The following is a 25,546-nucleotide window of genomic DNA, read 5'->3' on the forward strand; positions in this document are numbered from 1 at the left end:
CCCCAAGCTGAGCCTGACCCAGGGCTCTCCCCGTCTTGGGCAGGATCCGGCCGCAGCTATCGAAGGAGAAGATTGAGGGCTGTCACATCTGTACCTCTGTTACCCCGGGGGAGCCCCAGGTCCTCCTGGGGAAGGACAAGGCCTTCACCTATGACTTTGTCTTCGACCTGGACACCTGGCAAGAACAGATCTATTCAACCTGTGTGAATAAGCTCATTGAGGGCTGCTTCGAGGGCTACAATGCCACAGTGCTGGCCTACGGGCAGGTAAGCCACCTCCACCCAGCCACGGCCACTCCAGCCTTGGTCCCCCCACCTGATGGGGGGACAGCTCTTCCTTCAGAGCAGTTGAGACCCAGCTGCGTAGTTCTGTGTGTTGTCTGAGGATGCTGCCATGCCGCTGGTTGGCAGAGGGTGGCCCCTAAGAGACTTCACCTGGGTGTGGCTTTGGGACCCAGAAAGGGGCTGGTGACACCCTCCGTCTCTCTTTGCCAATGCAGACGGGCGCCGGGAAGACGTACACTATGGGCACTGGCTTCGACATGGCGATGTCGGAGGAGGAGCAGGGCATCATCCCGAGGGCCATCGCCCACCTCTTTGGGGGCATCGCCGAGCGCAAGCGTCGGGCGCAGGAGCAGGGCCTGGCCGGGCCTGAATTCAAAGTCAGCGCTCAGTTCCTGGAGGTACCCTGGTCTCGCAGGGTGGCAGGGGGGAAACTTGGTGGACCGCAAGGCCACGGGAGCTGGGCCTTCCCCCAGCACTAGGGAGCCATGGGGGCATCTACAGGTGATGGGTTCCCTGCTGGAACTATGCAGGCAGGGGCTGGAGGAGCAGTTGCTGGGACACTCTGAAGGGGTCTCCTGCATCAGGTGGGGCTTGAGTGGATGACCTGTAAGATCCTTTCAGACCCTGACTGATTCTAGCTCTGACGCTTCTTAGCCACGTGACCTACTCAGAGCCTCGTCTGCAAAGTGGGGGTGATGTCTGTTCCATCAGGGATTTCGTGAGGGTGACATGGAAGCATAGGCCTGGCGCGTAGTGAGAACTCTGGTTCTCTCCCTTCTGGCCTTCTCTGGGTCCCTCCTAAGCCTCAGCGTGGCCTGTCCTGTCCCTTTCTGGCTGAGATGCTTTTCTCCAGGAGGCTGGGCCTCCCTGGCATGCTGCTTCTCTGACCTGTGGGCAGAAAGGTCCTCCAGAAGTGGCCTTTCTCTGGGAGAATGTCAGGTCTGGAACGGTGGCAGCCAGGGGCTTTAGAGGTGGAGCGGGCCTCTAGGCTCTTGCCCTTTGGGCCTGTTCTGGGCCCCAGCTCAGTAGCTCAGAGGTGGGAGCCCCACCTGTAAAGGGCCTGTCTCGGAGGAGTTCTAGGAAGGCAGGCAGACCTGGATATTTCTCATGAGAGCCTGACTTCACCCGGCTCCCCCTCCAGGACACTTGGGTGGGCAGCTCCAATTATTGGCATCTACAACTCCAACCCTGGACTGCAGCTCTGGGGCATTTGCTGGGTTTGGAGCCATCCTGGGCTCCAAAACCGTGACCCTCTGATTGCACCCTGGTTGTCCTGTAGGGAGGATATGGCCTCAGCCCTCTGTGGGCCTTCTCGTGCCACACCCCCCGCCTACCGAACCGCAGTTATTCCCTCGTCGGTACCCAGGGCAGCTGCTGTCTCCGTAGGGTACCCAACTACCCCATATTTTAGACTTGGGAGTGTTCCTTTGCTCGTCTGGACTTTTGCTTCTGGTAAACAGACTGCCTGTGTGCAAATGTGTGCGTGTGTGTGTGTGTGTGTGTGCGCGCGCGCGCTGCTGTTTGTGTATCTATATAAGCTTTTCTGTCTTACCGCTTTGTTTTCCTCCCTTCTTCATCCTGTTGCCATGGAAATCCTCAAAGAGCAGCCTAGTTCCTAGAAAATCAACACCAAACAGTGAGCCGCAAGAGGTCAAATGATGCAGTGTGTCTGTCCCAACACAGACAGACAGACAGACAGACAGACACACACCGTGGCCCCCATCTGCACTCTCCCTTCCGTTTCCTCTTCCCCTTCCTGTGGGATATTTCCGTCCCCGTAAGGGCATCAAAGCCTCGGATGTCTGAGGCCGCAGTGCCCCCCTGGCCCCACGGCGTTCTCTTGGCTGCTGTTCCAGCTGCCCCGTCCCTTTTCCCGACCCCCAACCCTAGCTCCTGCCTTTTGAACATCCCAGGCCTTCAGCAGGTGAAGCTTTCCTGGCCAGCGGTTCCAGACACAGCATTCCCCATGCTGAGAGTGTCTGAAATGGGGTGACTGCTCTGGCCAGGTCACCGCACCTTGTGGTCTCCCCAGGCACTTCCCAGGAGCTGGGCCACCGTGGCGCACTCTCCCTGCCCACCTCCCCCCTGAGCGTAGGCAAGGCACACAGCACGTCCTTCCCCCACGGGCAGCCTGTCATCACCCCAACCCCCAGGGACTGTCGGAATCAGGACGAGGCTCCCCTGGTCTCTGCCGAGTCTGTCTCTGTCCTCCCTCGTTGGAATCACATCCCTGTCCCCGCTTTCCTAGCCCGGTAATGTAGTAGGATCTGCCCACATGATGGTCGTATCTTCCTCATCTACACTTAGGACCCGTGTCCCCTTTAGGTCCTTAGGCCCCCGCTGGGACTGAGCGCTGCTGGGTGCTGGTTCCCTGGGGAGTGGAGGAGCAGTGTGCAGCCTCAGGATAGTTGTGCCCAGGGCCCGGCTCCCCTCCCACCCTGTCCAGGATAAGACCGTGGAATTGAGAGCCCAGAGGGGATCAGAGTTGGGCAAGTCGTCCCCCAGAGCCTCAGTTTCCACGTCAGCAAACAGAGATGGTTGATAAGCACGAGACAGCCCCCTGGGGCCCACGCTGGTGCCCAGCGAACCCAGCAGCTGTCTCTTCCCCACACAGCTCTATAACGAGGAGATCCTCGACCTGTTCGATTGCACCCGTGACCCCGACGCCCGCCACCGCAGGTCCAACATCAAGATCCACGAGGATGCGAACGGTGGCATCTACACCACGGGCGTCACTTCTCGCCTCATCCACTCCCAGGAGGAGGTGAGCCCGCTGGAGGTCTGGGGCAGGCCCAGGGCATCCCGAAAGGGCAGGGGCTGGCCCCATGGCGGCCTCGAGTCCTCACGTCTGCCTCCGTCCGCAGCTGATCCAGTGCCTGAAGCAGGGGGCCCTGTCACGCACCACAGCCAGCACCCAGATGAACGTGCAGAGCTCCCGCTCCCACGCCATCTTCACCATCCACCTGTGCCAGATGCGCCTGTGTGCCCAGCCCGACCTGGTGAGGAGCCCTCAAGGGGCCCGGGGGTCTCTGTGCTGTAGGGAATCCCAGGAATGGCAGGACGAGGAGCCGTGGATCCAGAGACAGCAAACCAGAGCGGGGGCTTGCCTCTGCCGCTTGCCGGGTTTCAATTTTCTTCTTTCTTAAGCCTTGGTTACCCCATCTATGCAATGGGCTAATGATATCCCTGTCGTTGTGTTGTGAGGGTTACATGAGAACCAGGCACGTGCAGATACTGCGTACACTGTCACAAGCTCTTCGTGTGCAAAGGGCACGCCTGCACTGGCTGTCCCGGACGGCCATCCTGGGGAGTGATGGGCTGTGACCCTGACTGTCCGGATGGCAGTCCTGGGGGGCAGCGGGCTGTGACCCTGACTGTCCTGGATGGCAGTCCTGGGGGGCAGTGGGCTGTGACCCTGACTGTCCTGGATGGCAGTCCTGGGGGGCAGCGGGCTGTGACCCTGACTGTCCTGGGGGGCAGTCCTGGGGGGCAGCGGGCTATGACCCTGACTGTCCTGGGGGGCAGCGGGCTGTGACCCTGACTGTCCCGGATGGCAGTCCTGGAGGGCAGCGGGCTGTGACCCTGACTGTCCTGGGGGGCAGTCCTGGGGGGCAGCGGGCTGTGACCCTGACTGTCCTGGATGGCAGTCCTGGAGGGCAGCGGGCTGTGACCCTGACTGTCCTGGATGGCAGTCCTGGGGGGCAGCGGGCTGTGACCCTGACTGTCCTGGGGGGCAGTCCTGGGGGGCAGCGGGCTATGACCCTGACTGTCCTGGGGGGCAGCGGGCTGTGACCCTGACTGTCCTGGGGGGCAGCGGGCTGTGACCCTGACTGTCCTGGGGGGTGGTGGGCTGTGACCCTGACTGTCCTGGGGGGCGGTGGCTGTGACCCTGACTCTCCCGTGGTGGTGGGCTGTGAGCAGAGGAGCAGCGAGGTGGGGCGAGGCTGGGCGAGTCACCCGCCAACTTCTGCAGGTGAACGAGGTGAGTGGCCTTCCTGAGGGCACAGCTCCTGCGAACGAGTACGAGACACTCACTGCTAAGTTTCACTTTGTGGACCTGGCCGGCTCAGAGCGGCTGAAGCGGACGGGGGCCACGGGCGAGCGGGCCAAGGAGGGCATCTCCATCAACTGCGGCCTGGTAGGCATCTGGTGGGACCCCGGCCCCGGCAGCCAGCACTGCTCCGTCTCAGACCCTGCCAAGGACCCCCGGCCCCACGGCCGCCCGATCCTCCTTGGGCTTCTTGCCAGCTGGCCCCTCACCCTCAGGTTCACCCCTGCCGCCAACTTCCCCAGCTTATCCCATCTGCCTATAAACCTACCCGGGGGGCCTGGGGGTGCTGGGGCCAGCGAGGCAGGTACCCACAGCTTGGGGGTTGCCTTGTCCCTGCCCCTCCCTCCCGGGGTGCTCTTGAGTGCCAGGGTCTGTCTCCCACAGCTGGCCTTGGGCAACGTGATCAGCGCCTTGGGGGACCAGAGCAAGAAGGTGGTGCACGTGCCCTACAGGGACTCCAAACTCACTCGGCTCCTCCAGGACTCGCTGGGGGGCAACAGGTATCTGGTGACCGACACCCAGGGGGAGGGCAGGGGAGGCAGGGAGGTCGCAGGAGGATTCCGATGTGCGGTTTGGTGCATGACGGCCTGGAGGAAAAGGCCTTCCCCTCGCAGGCTGCAGGCTTGAGGGATGGGAGCCTTGAGGTGCTCCGTGACTGTAACTGGACGATTATAGCCGGACTCAATTTCCTTATCTATACAACAGGGAGAGAGATTCCTAAAGGAAGTCATACAGTCCAAACGAGATAATAGATGGGAAATGCTAGGAAAATCAGCCTCTGTGGCTTATCCTCCTTGATAAGCAGAGGACTCTGGCAGTGACACGTCACAACCTGTCCCCAACCTTGTGAGCCGTCTCCACTTTGGCTGCCAGTGTCGCAATGGAAACTCTCGGCCAGGTGGTCCAGGCCCCCACATTCCAGGGTCTGCCTTCCTGAGTGTCCGGGTCCTTCAGGCATGGAGGCAGTAGGGGAATTGTGGGGAGCAGGACCTTTCCCTGGCGCCAGTGCTCCTGGGGGCTGGCTGCGTCCCTCACCCTCACCCCAGTCTCACCGCACCCCCAGCCAGACCATCATGATCGCCTGTGTGAGCCCCTCGGACCGAGACTTCATGGAGACCCTCAACACACTCAAATATGCCAATCGGGCCCGCAACATCAAGAACAAGGTGGTGGTGAACCAGGACAAGACCAGCCAGCAGATCAGCGCGCTGCGGGCGGAGATCGCGCGCCTGCAGATGGAGCTGATGGAGTACAAGGCGGTGAGCACGCTCCCGGCCACGCCCGGCACCCTGCCTGGAGCCTGTGCCCCGCTGCCCTGCAGTCTCTCCCCGAGTCCCTCAGCTTCCCTCCTGCCTCCCCATCACCCACTCGTCCTCTCCTTGTGCACCTCCTGGGCGTCAGCTGTGTGCCAGGCTTGACACTCACTGGTGGGGCTTACGCAGGTGAATCAAGCGTGGTCTGAGCCCCCAGAGTTTTACAATACTGAGTCTGGGAAAGAGGAGCACCTTGGCTTTTACTGCATAGATCTCATGCACCAGGAAGGCACTCTCCAGCGTGCTTTTGTCTCCGCTGAATGTGCTGTGTTGGAGCAGATGAGACTACTAGACTGTGACACAGAATAGTTGATAATAGGGACCACAGGAGTGGTCCAGTGTGCTGCAGTGGGGCAGAAGGCAAAGTTGGCCTTACTCTCTTGGGTGATCAGGGAGGGCCTCATGGAGGAAGTGGCCTTTTATATGGATTTTGAAGAATGAAGGAGGTATTAGCAAAAGGAGGTCGGGCAGGCATTCTAGATAGAGAACGAGCCACGCACAGAGGAACAGAAGTGGGGAAAAAAAGGATACTTTGGGAGAAGTATCTAATTCCATGTGACTAAGGCAGAAGTCTCCAACTGGTGGCCCATGGCCTAAATCTTGTACACAGATGGATTTTGATTTGGTTTGCACTTGTTTTGTAAGAATGCACCTTAGCTGTCAACCTTTCTGAAAGTCAGGGAGTTTCAGTTTTTCAGAAGTCTGAAGAGCTAACATTTGGCACTAAGTTGGCTGGAGTGGATAGTGGCTGCCCCTTTTAGACTGGGTCTGGAACTCTGTTGGCTCCAGTCTCTACCGCTCCCTGTAGTTTTACACCCAGACTGACTCATTTATGCCAATTGCCTGGCCCAGGGATGGTTTTGAACCTTGGACTAGCATTTATGGAGGTGTGAGCCGTGGAAAGGTAGGTTGAGTAAGATCATGGGAGGCCACGAGTGGCTGGTTGTAGGAGTTGGACTTTTCTGTTGTCAAGGGAGCTACGTCTGGGTTTTGAGCACTGGGAGACAGGAGCTGAGTTTTGGGAAACCTGGGGCAGGAGAGACTGTCAGTGCCACCACGTCCAGGGAAAGGCCAGGGCACTGGCAGAGGGAGGTGCCTGACTGCTCCCTCATGCCCCCGCTCCCAGGGCAAGCGGGTGATTGGGGAGGACGGCGCTGAGGGCTACAGCGACCTGTTCCGGGAGAATGCCATGCTGCAGAAGGAGAACAGCGCACTGCGGCTGCGGGTGAAGGCCATGCAGGAGGCCATCGACGCCATCAACAACCGCGTCACCCAGCTCATGAGCCAAGAGGCCAACCTGCTCCTGGCCAAAGCCGGTGAGTCGGGTGAGCCAGGCCGGCTCGGAGCACCAGTGGGCTAGGACCCCCTCTCCCCACACGCACCCAGGGCACCGACTGGGCTAAGCCAGCCAGTCAATTCACAGAGCAATTCATTCATACATGGTTTTCCAACTGATTGTAAAACATTTTTTTATGACACAAGTAATACGTGAACACATCCTTCTTGTTAAACATGCAAACAGTGCATCAGTATGTGAAAGATTAAAAATCCTCTCTCCAAACGCCCCGCCCAAGCCCTCTCTACTTCTCTGAAGAACCTTCAGGGGCAGCTTGGTGCATATTTTTCCACACCTTTCTCAGTACGTTGTTTCAGCTATGAATATGTATTCGTTAACATTCACACCTATGTGTGCTATGTACCGCTTCTGCATATGAGATCATACGTGTCATTCTGTGACTTCTCCTTTAGTTTCATGTTTTAGAAATCTTTGCATATTAAAACCTACTTAATTCTCATAAACTGTTGCATGGTGTTCCATATGTGGTGATGAATAATTTATTATAACAGCCCTCTATCGATGGACATTTACATTGTTTTCAGTTTCTCACTGTTATTGGCAGTGCTTGTATACATATGTGCGCATGTACAAGTATTTCTTTGGTAGAGATTTCTTCTTGGAAAAGGCCTGTGTGAGCCACCCCAGTGGGGGCACAGATACAAGACCACCCGACTTAGAGCTAAAGGTCCTTGCTGTTACTTACCTTCATGGCACCCCCTCTGGCCTTGCCCCTCCAGGTGATGGCAACGAGGCCATCGGCGCTCTGATCCAGAACTACATCCGGGAGATTGAGGAGCTCCGGTGAGTGGGCCCCGCAGGTGTGGGCAGGCTGGGCGGCTTCAGCCAGGCCCGCGAGGGCAATGCCCGCTCACCGGCCACGCGCCTGCTCCTCCCACGCAGGACAAAGCTTCTGGAAAGTGAGGCTATGAATGAGTCCCTCCGCCGCAGCCTCTCACGGGCCTCAACCCGGAGTCCCTACTCCCTGGGTGCTTCTTCGGCCACCCCAGCCTTTGGGGGCAGCCCTGCCAGCTCCATGGAGGATGCCACTGAGGTGATCCGCAGGGCCAAGCAGGACCTGGAGCGGCTGAAGAAGAAGGAGGTCAGGCAGCGGAGGAAGAGGTGAGCGAGAGCCGCCCGTCCCCCTTGGTCGCTCACCCTGAGCACCGCGCCCACCTGCCTGTGTTCAGGAAGGACCCTGTCCCTCCCACGTCCCAGCCCCAGGAGCTCCCCAGTGCTGCTCTGGAATCCGTGGAGAAAAGTGCTCAGCCCCTTGGGCAGAACCCCCTTCTTCTCCAGTGTGTACTTTCCCCCGGGAGACCAGGGGTCGCGATTAACCAAGGCTGGTTCTGGGTGGGGCGCCAGAGAAGAGCAGGGGGGTTGGCTGCAGAGCGGGTGTCAGCCCTGTCCCCGTGTCCTGGGAGCGAGAGCATTCCTTACCCGACCTGCCACCCGCTGCCACAGGCTCAAGGCAGGGTTACCCCGCTAACCTGGCCTCCCCTTCACTCCGTGAACAGCCCAGAGAAGGAAGCCTTCAAAAAGAGGGCGAAACTCCAGCAGGAAAACAGCGAGGAGACGGATGAGAATGAGGCAGAGGAGGTGAGGTCCACCCGCCCGTCTCCCCACCTGCCTACCCCCGTGTCCCGCGGCTGGGGGCCCATCCGCTTCCTTGTGCAGGGTGGGGAGGGCGTTGGGTCTGCCTCCAGTCGATCCATGCGCTTCCCAATATTGCTGGCTGGTTGCCATGGTGATCTCCCCCAAGTGGATGATGCGGGGAGGGAGGCCTTTTCAGGGGCTCTGCCCAGGTGTTGGGGGCGGTGGTGCTCTTGCGGGAGCCAGGGTGGGCAGAAGGGGCCTCCGCGCGGCCTGCCCCAGTCCCTGCCCTCCTGGCACACCTGGGGCATTGTGTCCCAGCGGGCCCCTGCTTCTGGGCTCCCCTGAGGCTGGGCCACCCCCGTGGTGCTTGGTGCTCAGGAGGAGGAGGAGCGAGACGAGAGTGGCTGTGAGGAGGAGGAAGGGCGCGAGGACGAAGACGAGGACTCAGGCAGTGAGGAGAGCCTGGTGGACTCGGACTCGGACCCCGAGGAGAAGGGTGCGTGGGACGGGGCTGGGGGCACACGAGACACCTGGTGGGGTCAGGTCGTGCTTGCGTTTTCAAAAGACAGTGGCTGTCCAGGGCCCAGAACTCCCAGACAGGAAGCCAGTAGCTATGACAGCAGCGATGGTGACAATGGTGGCAAACACTTTTTGAACTCTCGTATGTGCCCGGCGCCGTGCTTGGCTGGACCCTTTCATTCCCACGACAGCCCTGTGGTGGGTGTGATGGTTTTCCCTGTGTGACCACTGAAGAACGAGCTCGGAGAGTTCAGCGACCTGTCCCCGCTGGGCCACACAGAGTGTGTCGGTCTGGCTGGCGCCAAGGCCCCCTTTCCTAAAAGGGGACAGCACGTGCCCCTTCAGCTCCACCCGCTGCTGTCTCTGGCCCCACAGCCCTGCAAGGTGCTCTCGGTTGTCTCACCCTCCTCCACCCAAGCTGGGTCCCATGTCACCTGCCACATTGGCCTCAGGCACAGCAGGGCTGGGAAGGATGTCTAGACCCCTCCGCCAGCTCCTGAGCCCAGCCTTGCGTTTCTGGGCTCCCCTGTAAATGTGTCATCCGCCCTGGCAGCCTGTCACCCGCCTCTGCTCACTGAGTGGTCGTGGCTGACCAGAGGGGGGCCCCACCCCCAGGACTGGCCAGTCGGCCCCCCTCCCCCCTCGCGCTGGCGCTGGCTGGACTGAGCCTGGCTGTGCCCCCGCAGAGGTGAACTTCCAGGCGGACCTGGCAGACCTGACGTGCGAGATCGAGATCAAGCAGAAGCTGATCGACGAGCTGGAGAACAGCCAGCGGCGGCTGCAGACGCTCAAGCACCAGTACGAGGAGAAGCTGATCCTGCTGCAGAACAAGATCCGCGACACGCAGCTGGAGCGCGACCGCGTGCTGCAGAACCTCAGTGAGGCCCGCGCCCCCACCCCAGAGCCCGCTCGGACCCCCGCAGACCCTCGCTCTCCCCGAGCCACCCCGCCCCCGTCAGCTGGCATCTTGGGGGCTCACCTGGCCTTCTGGCGTGAGGGACTTCTGACCCTCTGACTGTGGCCTTTTGACCCACAGCTAAAAGTCCTTATGTGGAACCCGAGTTCCTGTGCCACACTCTGAATTCATCTTCTTTAAAAATTAGAATCCTCGTGGCCGGGCGCGGTGGCTCACGCCTGTAATCCTAGCACCCTGGGAGGCCGAGGTGGGAGGATCACTCGAGGTCAGGAGTTTGAGACCAGCCTGAGCAAGAGCGAGACCCCATCTCTACTAAAAATAGAAAGAAATTATATGGACAGCTAAAAAATATATATAGAAAAAATTAGCCGGGCATGGTGGCGCATGCCTGTAGTCCCAGCTACTCGGGAGGCTGAGGCAGGAGGATCGCTTGAGCTCAGGAGTTTGAGGTTGCTGTGAGCTAGGCTGACGCCACGGCACTCACTCTAGCCTGGGCAACAGAGTGAGACTCTGTCTCAAAAAAAAAAAAAAAAAAAATTAGAATCCTCCTATGCCCAGGCACGTGAACGTGAGGCCCCGGGCCTTTTCTGCTGCATTCAGTTCCTTGGATATTTTCCTTTGGATCTGTTTGCAAACCTTCCTCTCACATCCTGTCTTCCTTGCGCTGCTTTTCAGCCCATTCCTTCCATTTTTTCTTCATTCATTCATTCCCTGTTCATGAAACACATGCCGAATACGTCTTACAGAGCGGACGCGGTTCTAGGTGCTCGAGCTGTGGGAGTGAGCAGTCGCTGCTCCCGTGCAGTGTACGTCCCGGCGGGGAGAGACAGACAGACACTAAGCAGACTCTGTGGCGTGTCAGATGGGGAGGGATTACGAAAAAACATGTAGCAGGGAAGAGAGGGAGTGCTGGGGAGTGGGTCTGAGTTTTGTAAAGGATGGTCGTGGAAGACTGCCCTGAGAAGGTGACGTTTGAGCAAAGACTTGAAGGAGACGAGAGAGCGTTAGCGCGGAATGAGCCGGGGGAGCATTCTAGGCAGAGGGAACAGAAGGTTCGGAGATCCTGCGGCCGGCGTGTGCCCGGCGTGTTGGTGGAATGCTGAGGGGCCAGAACGGTTGGAGCACACGGAAAGGGACAGGCTGGGGAAGAAATGTGGGGCCAGGTCACGTCAGTCATCATGCTCCGAGGGAGATGGGAAGGTGTGGAGACTTGAAAGAGCTCCGTGATGTAAAATTTAGAAGCATTTTTAAAAAACCACTCTGGCTGCTATGTAGGAGAATGAAAATGGAAGCTGGAGACCACTTAGGAAACCTACAAAGATCCCAGGGAGATGGCTTGGACAGGGGGTGGTAAGAACGTCTGCGTAAGACGTCTGCGCTGTGGGCTTCTGGAAGGATGGCGATGATAGTCGCTGGGATGGGGGGGGTGGAGATGAGGAGTTCGCTTCTGTACCTGTTAAGGTTGAGATAAGTGTTGACAGTTCAGGTAGGAGAGGTCTAGGGTGGAGAATTGGCTTCTTCCTTCTGCTGCGGCCCACGTCACTGTGTCTGCTCTTGCTAGCTCTTCCCCTTCCCACCGGCCCAGCCCTTTCCTCCAACACTGGATCATGAGTCAGAACCGAGCCAGCATGAGCCCTCCTGGGAAGCTGGGGGCCAGGGGCTCAGAGATCTCAAGATGAAAACACCCCCTCACATTCCGGTAGAACGTCACAGCAGGAAGGGGCCTGGGCATCTGCTAGTCTGACCCCCTCATTGTTCTAATAAAGCAACGGGCTCAGAGTGGGGGGTGTGACTTGCCCAAGGTCACACAGCGAGAGTAGAGCCCAGGCCTCCTGCCTCCCCCGTCCACGAGCCCACATTTAGTGGGGCCCATGAGGACCCGGCCCCAACAGTCGCTTCTTGCCGCTCCCAGGCACCATGGAGTGCTACACGGAGGAGAAGGCCAACAAGATCAAGGCAGACTACGAGAAGAGGCTGCGGGAGATGAACCGGGACCTGCAGAAGCTGCAGGCGGCGCAGAAGGAGCACGCCCGGCTGCTCAAGAACCAGTCGCGCTACGAGCGGGAGCTGAAGAAGCTGCAGGCCGAGGTGGCGGAGATGAAGAAGGCCAAGGTAGGAGCCAAGGGTGTGAGGACCCAGCCTAGGGTGTCCGTGAGGCATCTTCATAGAACACACTTACCACGTTAAAGAGAATCCTTGCTGTCAAGAGTGGATTCTCTTGACACACAGCATTGCCTAGTTCAGCCCTGTCCTGACCCTGGACACTGTCCTCCTAGCCCAGGTGCATGGTCCAGGTTGAAGCAACCTGTGCCCGTAACGGGGCGGTGTGCAGGTGCTGGGTTGCATGGGGCAGGTGCGGGGCAGGTGCAGATCTCAGGGGACCCTGCTCAGTGCTGCCCCCTGTGGTGGGAGGCTGCACCACATTTGCCTTCGGTCTGCGCAAAGCTTCTGTGAGGCCTTTCATGGGGTGCAACCCTTGCCTTGGATAACAATAATTACCATTGTCGGAGTGCTTACTCTGGCCAGGCTCCAGGCTGGTCACTCAGTCCTGAGAAGAACCTCATGAAAGAAGTCCTGTTACTACTTCCAGTTTATGCATGGGAAAGTGAAGCTCAGAGAAGTTAATTCCAGCTACCGAGAGGTAGCACTGGGGTTTGAACTCGGTTCTCTGCCTCCTAAGCCTGTGTGTGTTCTAGGTGGTACAAAGCCTCCCTTTTCAAATACTTTGCCACCACTCAGAGTGCTCCAGTCTCCAGGGCCTGGGGTCCGGCCCTGCGGTTCTGGCTTTGGGGCTCAGGTCTTGTGCCTCCTGGGTCTGGTGTGTTCTGGCTCCTATCTGGGTTCAGCAGATCCGCATTCCCTTTCTGTCCTCCCTCTCCCCGACCCCGGCCTTCCCGGTCCTGCATTCCTGCCTGCTGTGATCCCCCAGTCCCTGGTGTACCCCAGCTCTCCATCGCCCTGAGCTCGGCCCTGGGGCTGGACTGCCCAGCAAAGCCTGGCCCTGGTGGCAGCTCCAGCAAGCTGTGGAAGGCTGGCCTTGGGGACAGAGACACAGGAAAGGGGAGCTCCCCAGTGCTTGGGGTCAGTGGAACAGGGGTCTGCATCCTGGAGCCGTCAATAACTGCGTCCTCACCGCTGACTCAGCGGCGCTGACCGGTGTGGGGAGGGGAGAGGCGAGGCAGCAATAGCTGACGTAGATTCTGAGAGGCGGTGGACCCGCAGCTGTCATGAGGCCCAGCCACCTCACCTGGGCAGGCTCTGTCCCCAAGCCTGGGACCCAGGTCCAGGGTCTCCATCAGCCTGGCCAGAGTGCAGACGCCCCTGCCTTGCTGGGTGAGACCGGTTTCGCATGGGTCAGCCCCAGGGAGCCCCGTTTTCACCTTCTACGTCAGTGCGGCCCCCCTGTGGGGCACTGAGACAGGGCTGCCAGGATGACAGCGAAGGCACTCGGGGCGCAAGTACCCACAGATCAGTCGGGGCCCCAGGTACCTGCTGGGGGTTTATAGGGAGGGACCAGCAGGCCTTCGTCACCCCGCCACCCCAGTGGCATGCACACCGTGGGCCTGTACATTCTGCAGCAGCTCCTGGAGCAGTTTTGGGGTGTGCTTCTCTGTGTCCCCACTTTCTGTCTCCCTGGAGGTTCCCAGCTGATACCTCTGCAGGGCACCCCAGCCTGTCCTGGCCAGCTCACAGCCCAGCTGGGGAGGGCCCTGGGGAGCCTCACGAGGGGAAGATCCTCATGGCTCTGAAGCCTGGAAAGATAGTGTAGTGCCAGGATGTATGTGAGAGACAGAGGAGCCACGTGTGTAGCTGTGTTCCAGGCTTGGATTGCTCAGGCCCTTCAGCCGGGTGCCCACCTCTGTCCCCGCGACTGTGCTCTTGTGAGCCCAGGGCTAGAAGCTGGAGTGAACAGCCTTGGGTCACCCCAGGGTTCCCGTTGCAAGGACAGAGGGTTCAGCAGCGAGGATTCTACCCAGATGCCGTGAGAGCTGGCGCCAGAGTCTTCCCACGGCTGTTCAGCTGCAGGACCCAGAGAGTTGTGGGGTGGACCCTGGCTGGGGCCTGCAGCCACGGGGTCTCCTAGGGAGAGGGCACACTGCCTTCTACCTTAGCCCTGTGGAGCAGTGCTGCTCCCAGGTAACTGTGACCCGTTTGAGCGTTTATGGGCCTGGAATGCGCTCACCTGTTCTGAGATCGTCACCTCCGTGGTGGCCTCCTCAGAGCTCAGCCATACATGATACGTGCAAAGTTGGGTGGATGCACCTTTGACCAGGAAGCCTCAGGCCCCCAACCCCAGAAGATACCGGGCACTTTAGGTCTACACACAGCTCCTGGCATGCTAGTTTTCAGGCCCAGTTCTAGCCAGGGAGCTGGCTTGGTCTTCCTGGTCCCAGTCCTTGGGGGAGAACACTCGTTCTGGATGCCAGAGACCCAGCAGTGGTGAACCCTCTTCTTCTCCACAGAGTCACCCAGCAGAGCCTGTCTGTCCTCCCAGGGAGAAGCCGACCCTGCCAGCCATGGGCCCCCTTCTCCCTCCCTCCTATGCCATTTCCTTTCCTGCCTGTCCTCAGGGCAGGGCAGGCTGGTGACATTCCTGGTGATATCCGAGGCTTCAGTGGCAGAGGAAGGATCAGCTTTATGTTTCTCATGTGATTCTCGTGGCCCCGTCACTTGGAGGTGTCTGAAGCCCCGTGTGCCTTGCAATCCTGTGTTTTGGGCACTGGGAAAGGGGAGGCAGGTCTACAGGGCCCCAGGTCAGTGGCTTCCCAGCACGTTGGGTTGTCTCTGGCCACACCGATGGTGCCTCTGTGCCTCTGGGTTCCGGGCTCTCTACCCTGGGTCCCTACCTTTGCTCTGAGCTGCCGTGGTGCCGTGGCTGGAGCTGCAGGAGGGGCTGGATCCGGGGGGCAAAATGACCTGGGCGCCAAGTCTGGCATCTGATACTAGTTTTATGACTTTAAGTCCTCTTGTCTCTCTGAGGCGCATGTCCTTGTTTATAAAACAGAGTGAGACTGCCTCTCTCATCTGATTGTCATGAGCGTGGTGGCAGGCGTGGCAGACAGCCGCTCCTCAAATAATGGGGGTGTTATTTCTCACTGTGCGCATGGCCGCACAATCCAGCCCTGACCTTCACTCATTCGTGTCCGTGGCTCAGGCTGTCAGTGCTCCCAGGCTTGTCCTAGAATGGCCAGACCCAGGACAGTGGCCTTGGGGTGAAGGCCACCAGGGGCTGTGACATTCAGAGTGGTGGGGGCCGGAGTTAGGCCTTGCAGAATGGGAGCACCTGCACCACTAGGCTGGCGTAGGACCACACCTTTCTGCAGGTCGCCCTTGGAGGAGTGGGGGGTGGAGCCTTCTCTCCAGACCCCCGAGTCCTGAGCCAGAGTTGCCCGGCTGGCTGCCACCCCGGCCAGCCACTCCCTGGAGGGTGCGGGCCGCCCGCTGCCCAGCCCTGCCTCACCACTGCCGCCTCTGCCCGCCCCAGGTGGCCCTGATGAAGCAGATGCGTGAGGAGCAGCAGCGGCGGCGGCTGGTGGAGACCAAGAGGAACCGGGAGATCGCTCAGCTCAAGAAGGAGCAGCGGCGACAGGAGGTGAGGGCGGCCCTCGAGGCTCCCGGGAGCTGTCAGCCCCAGCACCCTGGCCTGTGTGCCTGTCTGCAACTCCCCACGAACCGGGCCCGGGGTTCCCACTGTCCCGAGCGATGACAGCTGTGCGTGGAGACGCACGCAGCCTGTCAGAGAAGGCCAGGCCCCTGTGGCTTCTCGCTCAGCCCCCACGTGTTCAGAGTGGGGACTTGAGTCCCAGAGGAGGGCAGAAACTAGCCCAGGGTCACCAGCAAGCCAGAAAGGTGCAGCCCCAGTCCCTGCAGGAGGCCCCAGGAGGGCTGAGCTCTGTAGTCCGGGATTCCTCACCCACGGCGGGAAGAAGAGGCCAAGGGAATTGCCCGTGCAGAGAAAGGGACTTCACCACGAGCTCGTGGGAGGGCAGCTCGACACTGGGTCCCATTTAACCAGCAACGTGGCTGTTTGAGAATCACCCCGAAACCCAGGCTTTCGGCTACAGAGCTGGCCAGCGCAGGCAGGAGGGGCTTAGGTGCCTGCTGGTGGACCCCAGCCCTCCTCTCTGCCCGCAGTTTCAGATCCGAGCTCTGGAGTCCCAGAAGCGGCAGCAGGAAATGGTCCTGAGGAGGAAGACCCAGGAGGTGAGCTTGCCCACGGCCCACGGCCGGCTGGGTATGAGGCCCTGCCCCGCGGCGCACGCCCTGCATCGCGCCCCTTCTTCCCGGCCTCCGACTTCCTGGCGGGAGGATAAAGGCAGCATTTCCCAGTCCTGCCAGTGCCAGCAGGGAGGAGAGCGAGCCCTGCCCTGGCCCTGGCTCCCCCTTCCTTCAGCGAGCACCGTGGCCGGGTGGTGTCTGGCCTCCTGGGAGGGCCTTGCTCAGCAGGACAGCCAGGCCAGACCGCAGGCTGCGGCTCCTACCCAGTTGCCTGGGCTTTGCATTTTTTAAGAGGAAGAAAAGGCGGAAGTCCCTTCTGTGTTTGTTTCACATCAGACAGAGGCCCTCAGCCAGGGGCCCTGAGCCCTGTGTTCCCCTGCCCGGCACCCCATCCTGGGCCCTCTGTAAGGGTCTGGGCTGCCCTGCTTACTGGCTTCCTCTTCTCTTGCTGCTCCCGCCCTCGCCCCCCAGGTCTCTGCGCTGAGGCGCCTGGCCAAGCCCATGTCTGAGCGGGTGGCGGGGCGTGCGGGACTGAAGCCTCCCATGCTGGACTCCGGGGCCGAGGTGTCGGCCAGCACCACCTCCTCGGAGGCCGAATCCGGGGCCCGCTCTGTCTCCAGCATCGTGCGCCAGTGGAACCGCAAAATCAACCACTTCCTGGGAGACCACCCCGCGCCCACTGTCAATGGCACCCGCCCTGCCCGGTGAGGCGGCCCTCTGGCCTGTGTGGGCAGGGGTGGGAATACGGGGGCAGGACTAGGTGGGGGAAACGCGGGGGAGTGTTCCGGGTCCCCTTGGCTGCCAGTCCCGGCAGGGGGCTCAGTGGAGCTGCAGCGGTTAAAGGAATCCCACCCAACCCTCCTTGTCTCCCAGAAAGAAGTTCCAGAAGAAGGGGGCCAGCCAGAGCTTCAGCAAGGCGGCGAGGCTCAAGTGGCAGTCCCTGGAGCGGCGGATCATCGACATCGTCATGCAGAGGATGACCATTGTCAACCTGGAGGCCGACATGGAGCGCCTCATCAAGGTGGGCCCTTCCTTCCCGCTCCTCCAGCTGTCGTCCTCTGTCACCTCTGACTTCAGATTTCTCCCCATGTCCTTCCCCCACTCCGGAATCCAGGGGTGCCGGGGGACCCCACGGGCCGGCCTGCGGTGGGAGCTAAGGGCAAGCGAGACTGGGCGGCTCCCTGAGGCCTCTCCTCCTCCCCACCCCCCAGAAAAGGGAGGAGCTGTTCCTCCTGCAGGAGGCGCTGCGGAGGAAGCGGGAGCGGCTGCAGGCCGAGAGCCCCGAGGAGGAGAAGGGGCTGCAGGAGCTGGCCGAGGAGATCGAGGTGCTGGCGGCCAACATCGACTACATCAACGACAGCATCACCGACTGCCAGGCCACCATCGTGCAGCTGGAGGAGACCAAGGTCCCTGCGAGGCTGGGCCTGGCGGGGCGGAGGTGGGAGAGAGGGGTGGCAGGGGCAGCCCCGGTGACGGGGACCTGTGCCTCCCGGTCCTAGGAGGAGCTGGACTCCACAGACACATCGGTGGTCATCAGCTCCTGCTCCCTGGCCGAAGCCCGCCTCCTGCTGGACAATTTCCTCAAGGCGTCCATTGACAAGGTGAGCCAGCAGCTCAGCTGGGCACGGGCCCCTGGGCACGGGGCCCCCACGGTACACCCGGTAGTGAAGCCCACAGGCCGGGCGCCTCCTCAGCCGTGTCTCACGGGCTAGGGCGGATTCTGCAGCTGTGATGCCGGCACACAGCAGGGCCAAGAATTGGACCCTGCGTGTCTGGCCTAGGCCTGTGCACAGCAGCCCCAGGTTTGCGTCTGCTGGAGCTGGAGGGAGAAGTGGGTGTGTGTGGGAGATGGGGGAACGGGAGATGGACAGACAGACAGACCGCATTCCACCCAGGAGCGTTTGCACCACAGCGTCAGCTGTCCCTTGGGCTGCTGTCTCTCCCCCTGGCGGAGGGCCGGCCAGAGGCCGTGTTGCCTTCCCTCCTGGGGCCTGTGGTCTCTGGGGACAGAGTCCACGCGGTGTGCATGGTGTCGGGCAAGGAGGTGGGAGACTCTGCCCTCCTGACTCCTCCGTGTCCCCAGTGGGCCCCTCAGCTCTGCTCCGTGTCTAGGGACGTGTTAGTTTGCTGGGCTGCCGTAACAAAGTGATAACGCCACAGACTGGGAGGCTCGAGCGACAGAGATTTATTTTCTCACAGTTCTGGAAGCTGGGAAGTCCAAGATCCAGGTGTCGGCAGGGCTGACACCTGAGGCCTCTCTCCTTGGCTATAGATGGCCACCTTCACCCCGTTGTGTCTTCCCATGGTCTTTCCTCTGTGCCTGTGTGTGTCCTAATCTCCTCCTCTTATAAGGACACCAGCCATATTGTGTCGGGGCCACCCCTATGACCTATCTCCAGATATAGTTACATTCTGAGGTTCGGGGCATTAGAGCTTCAACATGTGAGCTTTGGGGGGACACACTCCAGCCCATAGCAGGGAACTAGGGTGACCTGCACTGATGTGTGCATATGGGAACTAAGGGGGCTGGGGGGCATCTCAGGCCCGTGACAGGTGCACGGGTGATGCCCAGGAGCCGGACGGGATCCCAGGTGGCCTGTGGGAGCAGGTTGTGTGGGATGGGGCTCCACCACCCAGGAGGGTGACCAAGGCCCTGCTCCTTGTCCTCAGGGGCTGCAGGTGGCACAGAAGGAGGCCCAGATCCGGCTGCTGGAGGGCCGGCTGAGGCAGACAGACATGGCGGGCTCCTCCCAGAACCACCTGCTCCTGGACGCCCTGCGCGAGAAGGCCGAGGCACACCCCGAGCTGCAGGCGCTCATCTACAACGTGCAGCAGGGTATGGGGGGCGCGGGCGGGGGCTCCGCTGTACCGGGCACGCCAGTGCTCTGCGGCTCTGACCCCAGGGAGGACCTCACTTCCCCAGAACTCCCCGGAAGCCCCGGTGGGAGCCCAGTGGGTGAGATGCTGGAGGGAGGCTGTTGCCTCTCCCCGCACCCCCGCAGGGCCTCAGTCCCCCTCCCTGCCTCCCACAGAGAACGGCTACGCCAGCACGGACGAGGAGATCTCGGAGTTCTCCGAGGGGAGGTGAGTTTCCAAGCTGGTGCGAGAGGCTGGCTCGCAGCCTGTACCTGGGCTGGTGGGAGGCATTGCCACAGGCGCCCGGGCTGAGCCTGGCTTTGGGGGCATTTTGGGACCCACAAGTCTTTAAGTCCCAGAGAGCAAGTACATAGGATGTCGGGATCCTAAGCTCTCTTTGCTTCTTCCTCAGCTTCTCCCAGTCATTCACCATGAAAGGCTCCACCAGCCATGATGATTTCAAGTTCAAGGTGAGCCCCACTGGAAGTCGGGCAGGAGGTGCAGCAGGGCCAGCCTCCCCACAGCCTGGTTCCCCCCGTCTTGTGGCTCTGCCCTACCGCTGGCCTTGAACCCGTGTTGCATCCAGCTGGGACTGAGGGGCTGCCCAGCTGTGTAGCCTGCTGCAGCCCATTCTCTCTGAGGTGGGTGGACGGTCAGAGAGGTGCCGGAGCCAATGCTGGCCTCTGTCCACTCTGCCTGGCAGCGTCACCATAGCCAGGGGCCCTGCTCTCAGAAACCTGCTTCCCCACCTGTGGCTCTGCCTCGTGCCCTGTCTGGTCGCCTTGCGTGCAGGTAGCTGGCTCAGTAGGATGGGAGTCAACAGTAAGGGAGTTTACTTAACAGCGAGGGGTTAGTTACCAGACTGAACCAAGACGCAGGATTTATTAGAGAGAGAATGGGAAAAAAACTGCAGACTGGGAACGGTAAATTATGCGCAGTTTTAGGATATACTGATTAGCTGGTGACCAGCAAACAGGTCGGTCGGGGCATGCTGTGTGTGCATACTCCCGCTGAGTGAACCAATTTCAGCCGCTGCGGGTGCCGCAGCAGCCTTGAGCGGTTAGCCGTGGCGCACGGAAGTTTCCGGGAGGTGACTGCCTGGGTCCTGCCGTCAGCGCCTCTCCCTCAGGCCGAGGCAGCACCATTTCCCTCTGTAGACTTCCCCTGGTTCCCCGTGGACGTGCCGCCCTGTTTGAGTAGCTGTCCGCCCCGTCCTCCCTCTCCCAGGGCGAGCCCAAGCTGTCTGCCCAGATGAAGGCTGTGTCGGCCGAGTGCCTGGGTCCCCCACTGGACATCTCCACCAAGAACATCACCAAGTCCTTGGCCTCCCTCGTCGAGATCAAGGAGGACGGAGTGGGCTTCTCCGTCCGAGACCCCTACCACCGGGACAAGGTCTCCCGCACCATCAGCCTGCCCACCCGGGGCAGCACTTTGTAAGGACGGGAGCCCGCGGTGTGAGTCAGGGCGGGCCTGGAGTCGGGCCTGGGCCTCACCGGACCCTCTGTTCCAGCCCCCGGCAGTCTCGAGGCGCAGAGACGTCCCCTCTGACGAGAAGGAAGTCGTATGACCGAGGACAGCCCATCAGGTGAGAGCATGTTCTAGAATCTATTCCAGAGTCACTGCCGGTGTAGTCCCTGGGTGCACGAATAGCTGTGCTGTTCCACTCTGCGGCTCATCTCGAACGCTTTTTAATCTGGGCCAGTGTGACTGAGCCATTCAGCTTCACCCCCTGGTCCCTTCCCCATCCTGTCAGGTGTGGGCTCAAGAAATGTGATCTCCGTAGGGCACCTTGACCTGGGTGGTCAAGCCAGATGCCACCATGAAAACTGCGTGCTTGCCTGCACTCAATGTAGGTGGCTTGGGAGTGGCTTAGGGTAGTCATTGCACTGAGGTGCTTCAGCCTCTTTGTGACAATAGGTGCTTGGGAGCATCAGGTCATTTTAAGGCCTTGTCATGCGAGGGGAGTGTAGAAATTCAAGGAAAAACCAGAGAGATCAATGGAGGGAAGTCTCTAGCTGGTCGGCCACACATGGGGCTGTCCCCTCAGAGCCTCTGCACGTCACAGCATGACTTTTAGGGTGTCCGTGGTGCGTGCATTTAACTTCCGGAGGTTGGTGGCCTTCCTCAGTGCACACAGCTGAGCAGTGGGGAGCAGGTGTCCTCTTGCTGCCTGTCTCGGTGGCAGGCAGGAGGGGGACTCGCTCAAGCTCCCAGCCCTCCCTCCTCCCCAGAGCCGGGGGAAGATGCCCCCCGGCCAGTGGTTTGCAGAGTGGTCTTGGTGGGGAGGAGGAGCCAGAACATCTGTGCGCTTGGAGCCTCCCAGACTGTCACTTCCCCGGTGCCCTGCGAGGACACTCTTAAGCTGCAGTCTGAGGGATTCGGGCCGAACTCATGACGGACTCTCCAAAGGGAGGGAGGACTGAGGCTGAACCTAGTGACGTCTTTCCACAGAGAGGGCTCGCGGAGTGTGGGACGGGGAGCGCATCCTTCCCTCCCTGGAGTCGACTCTCGTCACATGCGGTAGTTACGTTCTGCAGAGTCGGCACAAACACTCAATCACTGAGTCCTGAACCGTCGCCCCAGGAAAAATACAGGACTCAGCTCCTTTGAACCTCTGGCCATGACATTATCAACTAACCAATATATAACCTCGTACAATGAGTTTCTGTTTAGAGACACCTCATTTAATATATATTGTTGATTCATTAACATTGAACTCACGGCCAAGGGCGCTGCTACTCGTGCCTGAACGAAGCTGCTTGTTCATCTTCTCCGCAAGGCACCTCGCGGCCGTCCTGCACTCAGGGCACCAGGCGGCACTTCAGCGCTGTGCCTGGGGGCCGTTGTAAACAGTGAAATCACCAAAAAAAGCAGAAAAATGCACAATAGCCTGGCACCTAGTAGGCCATGAAGGGGACACGTGTTCACAGTATGTCAGCCGAAACGAGGCCGAGCGTCTCCTTGTCCAGCCTCAGCTGGGGACACGCAGGTCGAGCGACTCACAGTTTTTTGCTGCTCTGTGTGTGTCCAGGAATGACCACAAAGGCACACGTGTTGAGCTGGGGATGGCAAATGCGTTTTAACAAGTAGGAGAATTCCCGAGTATGCGATCTGTGAATGATGAGGATGGATTTTTAAAACCAGCACCCAGGAGCTGAGTTGGGGGCTGAGCCCCATCATGGGCTCCAAGATAACGGTGCAGCAGGCCCTGCCCGGCGGGCCTCGCTCCTGAGGCAGAAGGTGGGAGCCCAGCTCCAGGTGTGGGCCTGTGGGCAGGGGGTGGTCGCTAACAGGCTGCCCTCCGCCCACCGCACCAGGTCCACGGATGTGGGATTCACGCCCCCGTCGTCCCCCCCCACTCGGCCCCGCAACGACCGCAACGTCTTCTCTCGTCTCACCAGTAATCAGAGCCAGGGATCGGCGCTGGACAAGTAAGCAGGGCTGCGGGGCAGGCGGGGAGGGCACCCAGGTGCGAGAGGGAGCCTGTGGGTGGTCCTTGCTGGAGGGAGGCTGGGGCGGCGGCAGACCCCAGCCCTGCTCTTCCGGCCCCTCAGAGAGCCGAGGCTCTGACCCCTCTCCTGCCATCTCCGTCCTTTTTGCACCGACCAGGGGCCCTCCCGTCCCCTGAGCATGCTGGGCCCTCAGCAGAGGGCAGGAAGGAAGCCCCAGGGATTGGGGCTGGGACAGTGCGGGGTAGGAGTGGCCGTGCGGGGCAGCCAGGCAGAGGGCTCTCTAGAACTGTCCCTTTAGTCTGCCTCTGCTGACTCCGTGATTCTTCTCTGAAGCCCCTTCCTTCAGCTTCAGGCACTCTGATGCCTGACCACAGTGCTTCACACGAGGCCGCAGCAGTCCTTGTGAACTGTCCCAGCAGAAAGAGACCCCAGGTTACCTCACCTGGCAGGTCCGGATCAGCCTGTCTCCCCAGCTCCCGTTGCGATGCTTTCCTTACTAATGGCGCAATTTCTGTTAACAGCAGCCCCTGCGATCAGCAGGTGCCCTCGCCTTGCTTGACAGCCCGCTTTCCTACTGTGACTCCACTTGACCTGTAGATCAGCCACGAGCGTGGCCTTCCCCGTTTTACATAAGAGGAAGTGAGGCTCAAAGAGAGGCCAAGGACGTGCGCCTAGAAAGTGTCAGAGCGGCCCAGGGCCTGGGGCTTCCGCTTCTGCCCGCCCTGCCTCGGGAAAGGGAGGGACCCCATCCTCTGCGTGCTCCTCTGTGCTTGGCCCACCTGGCCCTGTCTAGCTCTCTGCAGCCCACAGATGGCTCCTCTCTTGGCTCCCTCAATGTTCCCGTACCCCAAAGGGCAGTGGTGCCGTGTCCTGCAGAGGAGCCCCAAGCTAGGAAGTGCTTGTCCTTGTATCTGGCGCCTGATGTGCCCTTCCCACCTCCCCGCAGAAACACCCCTTCCTGCTTCAAAATGCAGCTCCATGAGCGCTGAGCCCAGGGCTCCGAGCCTGGCAGACCCCGCACCCCAGCACCCTCTGTCCCCAAACCTACCTCCACTCAGGCTCGCATGGGGGGACCTGTGGCCCAAGCCGGGCCTGTCCCATGCTGTTAAAATGGACAAGTTCCCTTTCTGCAATGACTGAGGTGGAACTCTGCCCAGCCCAGCCTGGTGGTCCCCAGAGTCCTCGGTCCCCTCTGGTGGTCCACGTCTGGGGCCCATGCGTGGTACAGAGCCGGCTCTAGGCAGGGTCCTAGTGGACTCCCTGGGTGCAGGTGGGCTTTGCAGCTAAGTGAGCGCCTGAGGGGTTGCTGGCGGAAGTCAGCTCCCAGGCAGGGGGAGGATCAGGCGTAGCTTCTTCCGCCTCGGCCAGGTGTGAGCCTTGCTGTGGCGGGGCAGGTGCCTGGGCTCGTGCAGTGGGGCAGCCAGAGAGCTTGGAACCAGCACACGGTCCCGGAACCGTCTACCTGCGTGTGGGGCAGGCACTCCCAGCCTCCCCACGATCCCGCCCCACTCCCACCCTGCCAGCTGAGGGACCCCGTGGCCCGCACCCAGGGAGCCTCCCAGCTCCCAGGCCAGCCCGCCCCACCCCTTCTCTGCTCTCCCCGGAAGGCCTCCTTCCTCTTTCTCTCTCCACTGCCCTTGAGAGAATAACCTGCCCTCTGACCTCCCCGAGCTGCTGCCGCCTGCTGCCCCTTCGTGTGTGTCTCCCTCTCGCCCCCTAATCCAGCTAATTTTCTGCCCTCCCCAGGTCTGATGACAGCGACTCCTCTTTGTCGGAGGTCCTGAGGTACACACGGAATGTCTCTCGTGTTTGGTCCCCAGCTGTCACTCTCTGCACTCTCTCTCCTCTGCCTCTGGCTGCACCGGCCCCTCCCGCCTGCACACCCCGTCCTTGCATGCAGCCCCTCGCTCCCCTCCCGTCCCTCAGACCCGTTCCTGCCCCAGGGTTCCTCCTCTCAGGGTGGCCGCATGGCCTCTGACTGCGCCTCGATGGCTGGAGCTGGCGCTCGGGAGGGCGTGCAGTTGCTTGTTGCGAGCCCCGTCCTCTTCTCCCTCATCGGGGCCTGGGCAGGGCGTGGGCAGCATGGACGCCCAAGGGCTGGGCCAGGCCGAGCTCCGCCGCTGCACGACCAAAGGCCTGGGGGCCGCGAGGCCGCTGCTCCTTGGAGGAGCACCAGTGGCTGTGCTCAGGGCTCTTGGGACTCACTCAGCTTGTGCCAGGGGCTGAGCTTCTCAGACCTGGGCTCTGGGAGGGACATCGAGGGGACAGTGCCCCCTGCCCACATGCCCTGGCACACAGACAGTACCCCCTGCCCCCATCTGGGAGTGGCCAGAGCTGGTTCTCCCCAGCGACCCAGCCCAGCACCCTGCAGCCAGGGCCAGGTCTCGGGACCTGGTAGGCCTGCGCCCTGCCAAGCAGAGGGCCCCTCGTGGACCGAGAGCGTCTCCGGCTGTCCCCGCAGCCTCTCTGCCCCTGTGCCTCCGGGCAGGGTGTTGACGTTCTGCTTTGCCCCCTGCGGGCCTGAGGCTTTGCCACCGTGAGGTGTTGGCCAGCCTGCCAAGCTCTCTTCAAAGGGAGTGTCTCTCTGACATCGTCCCACGGCAGTCTTGGGCTTCTCCAGCCACATGGCTAGGCCATGCCAATGTCACACGTGGGGCGCTGGGGCAGCTTGGGGGAGCTGTGTGTGTGTGTGTGTGTGTGTGAGAGAGAGAGAGAGAGAGAGAGGGAGACACCTGGCTGGCAGCTGGGTGTGTCCGGCCGCTGTCCCCGGGGGTGGGCCTGTGGAGTCCGTGGAGGGCTGTGCGAGGCGCCGCGTGGCTGAGACCTTGGTCATTTCCGTGTACCCTTCGCCACGGCATCGCTGTTAGGAGCACTGTTCTCTTTGAAAAAGAGCTAGGATATATTTTCAGACATAATTCAGCCCTGGCTCATCCCAAAAGACCCTCACTGAGGAAAAAGTCTTCATCCCCAGAACCTGCAGCTGGCTGGCGTAGGGAACCCTCAC

General features: G+C 60.8%; 1 protein-coding gene across 1 annotated transcript in view; it reads left to right on the forward strand.

Moving 5' to 3' along the window:
- The window catches only part of KIF21B (kinesin family member 21B), a 52,156-nt gene that overhangs the window by 17,851 nt on the left and 8,759 nt on the right, over positions 1–25,546 (forward strand). Inside the window, exons 6-32 of the mRNA XM_069459512.1 lie at positions 44–266; positions 500–682; positions 2,899–3,048; positions 3,149–3,283; positions 4,258–4,422; positions 4,720–4,835; positions 5,399–5,594; positions 6,775–6,964; positions 7,725–7,788; positions 7,888–8,106; positions 8,502–8,583; positions 8,959–9,076; positions 9,786–9,977; positions 11,928–12,127; positions 15,501–15,608; positions 16,151–16,219; positions 16,706–16,938; positions 17,108–17,255; positions 17,446–17,640; positions 17,734–17,835; positions 18,905–19,070; positions 19,267–19,318; positions 19,503–19,560; positions 20,318–20,523; positions 20,601–20,675; positions 22,408–22,521; positions 24,289–24,327. Of these exons, the coding sequence (XP_069315613.1) occupies positions 44–266; positions 500–682; positions 2,899–3,048; positions 3,149–3,283; positions 4,258–4,422; positions 4,720–4,835; positions 5,399–5,594; positions 6,775–6,964; positions 7,725–7,788; positions 7,888–8,106; positions 8,502–8,583; positions 8,959–9,076; positions 9,786–9,977; positions 11,928–12,127; positions 15,501–15,608; positions 16,151–16,219; positions 16,706–16,938; positions 17,108–17,255; positions 17,446–17,640; positions 17,734–17,835; positions 18,905–19,070; positions 19,267–19,318; positions 19,503–19,560; positions 20,318–20,523; positions 20,601–20,675; positions 22,408–22,521; positions 24,289–24,327 (3,798 nt within the window). The remainder of the gene's footprint in view (positions 1–43; positions 267–499; positions 683–2,898; positions 3,049–3,148; positions 3,284–4,257; positions 4,423–4,719; positions 4,836–5,398; positions 5,595–6,774; positions 6,965–7,724; positions 7,789–7,887; positions 8,107–8,501; positions 8,584–8,958; positions 9,077–9,785; positions 9,978–11,927; positions 12,128–15,500; positions 15,609–16,150; positions 16,220–16,705; positions 16,939–17,107; positions 17,256–17,445; positions 17,641–17,733; positions 17,836–18,904; positions 19,071–19,266; positions 19,319–19,502; positions 19,561–20,317; positions 20,524–20,600; positions 20,676–22,407; positions 22,522–24,288; positions 24,328–25,546) is intronic.

The sequence above is a fragment of the Eulemur rufifrons genome, chromosome 27, assembly GCF_041146395.1.
Source record: "Eulemur rufifrons isolate Redbay chromosome 27, OSU_ERuf_1, whole genome shotgun sequence".
Classification (NCBI taxonomy): domain Eukaryota; kingdom Metazoa; phylum Chordata; class Mammalia; order Primates; family Lemuridae; genus Eulemur; species Eulemur rufifrons.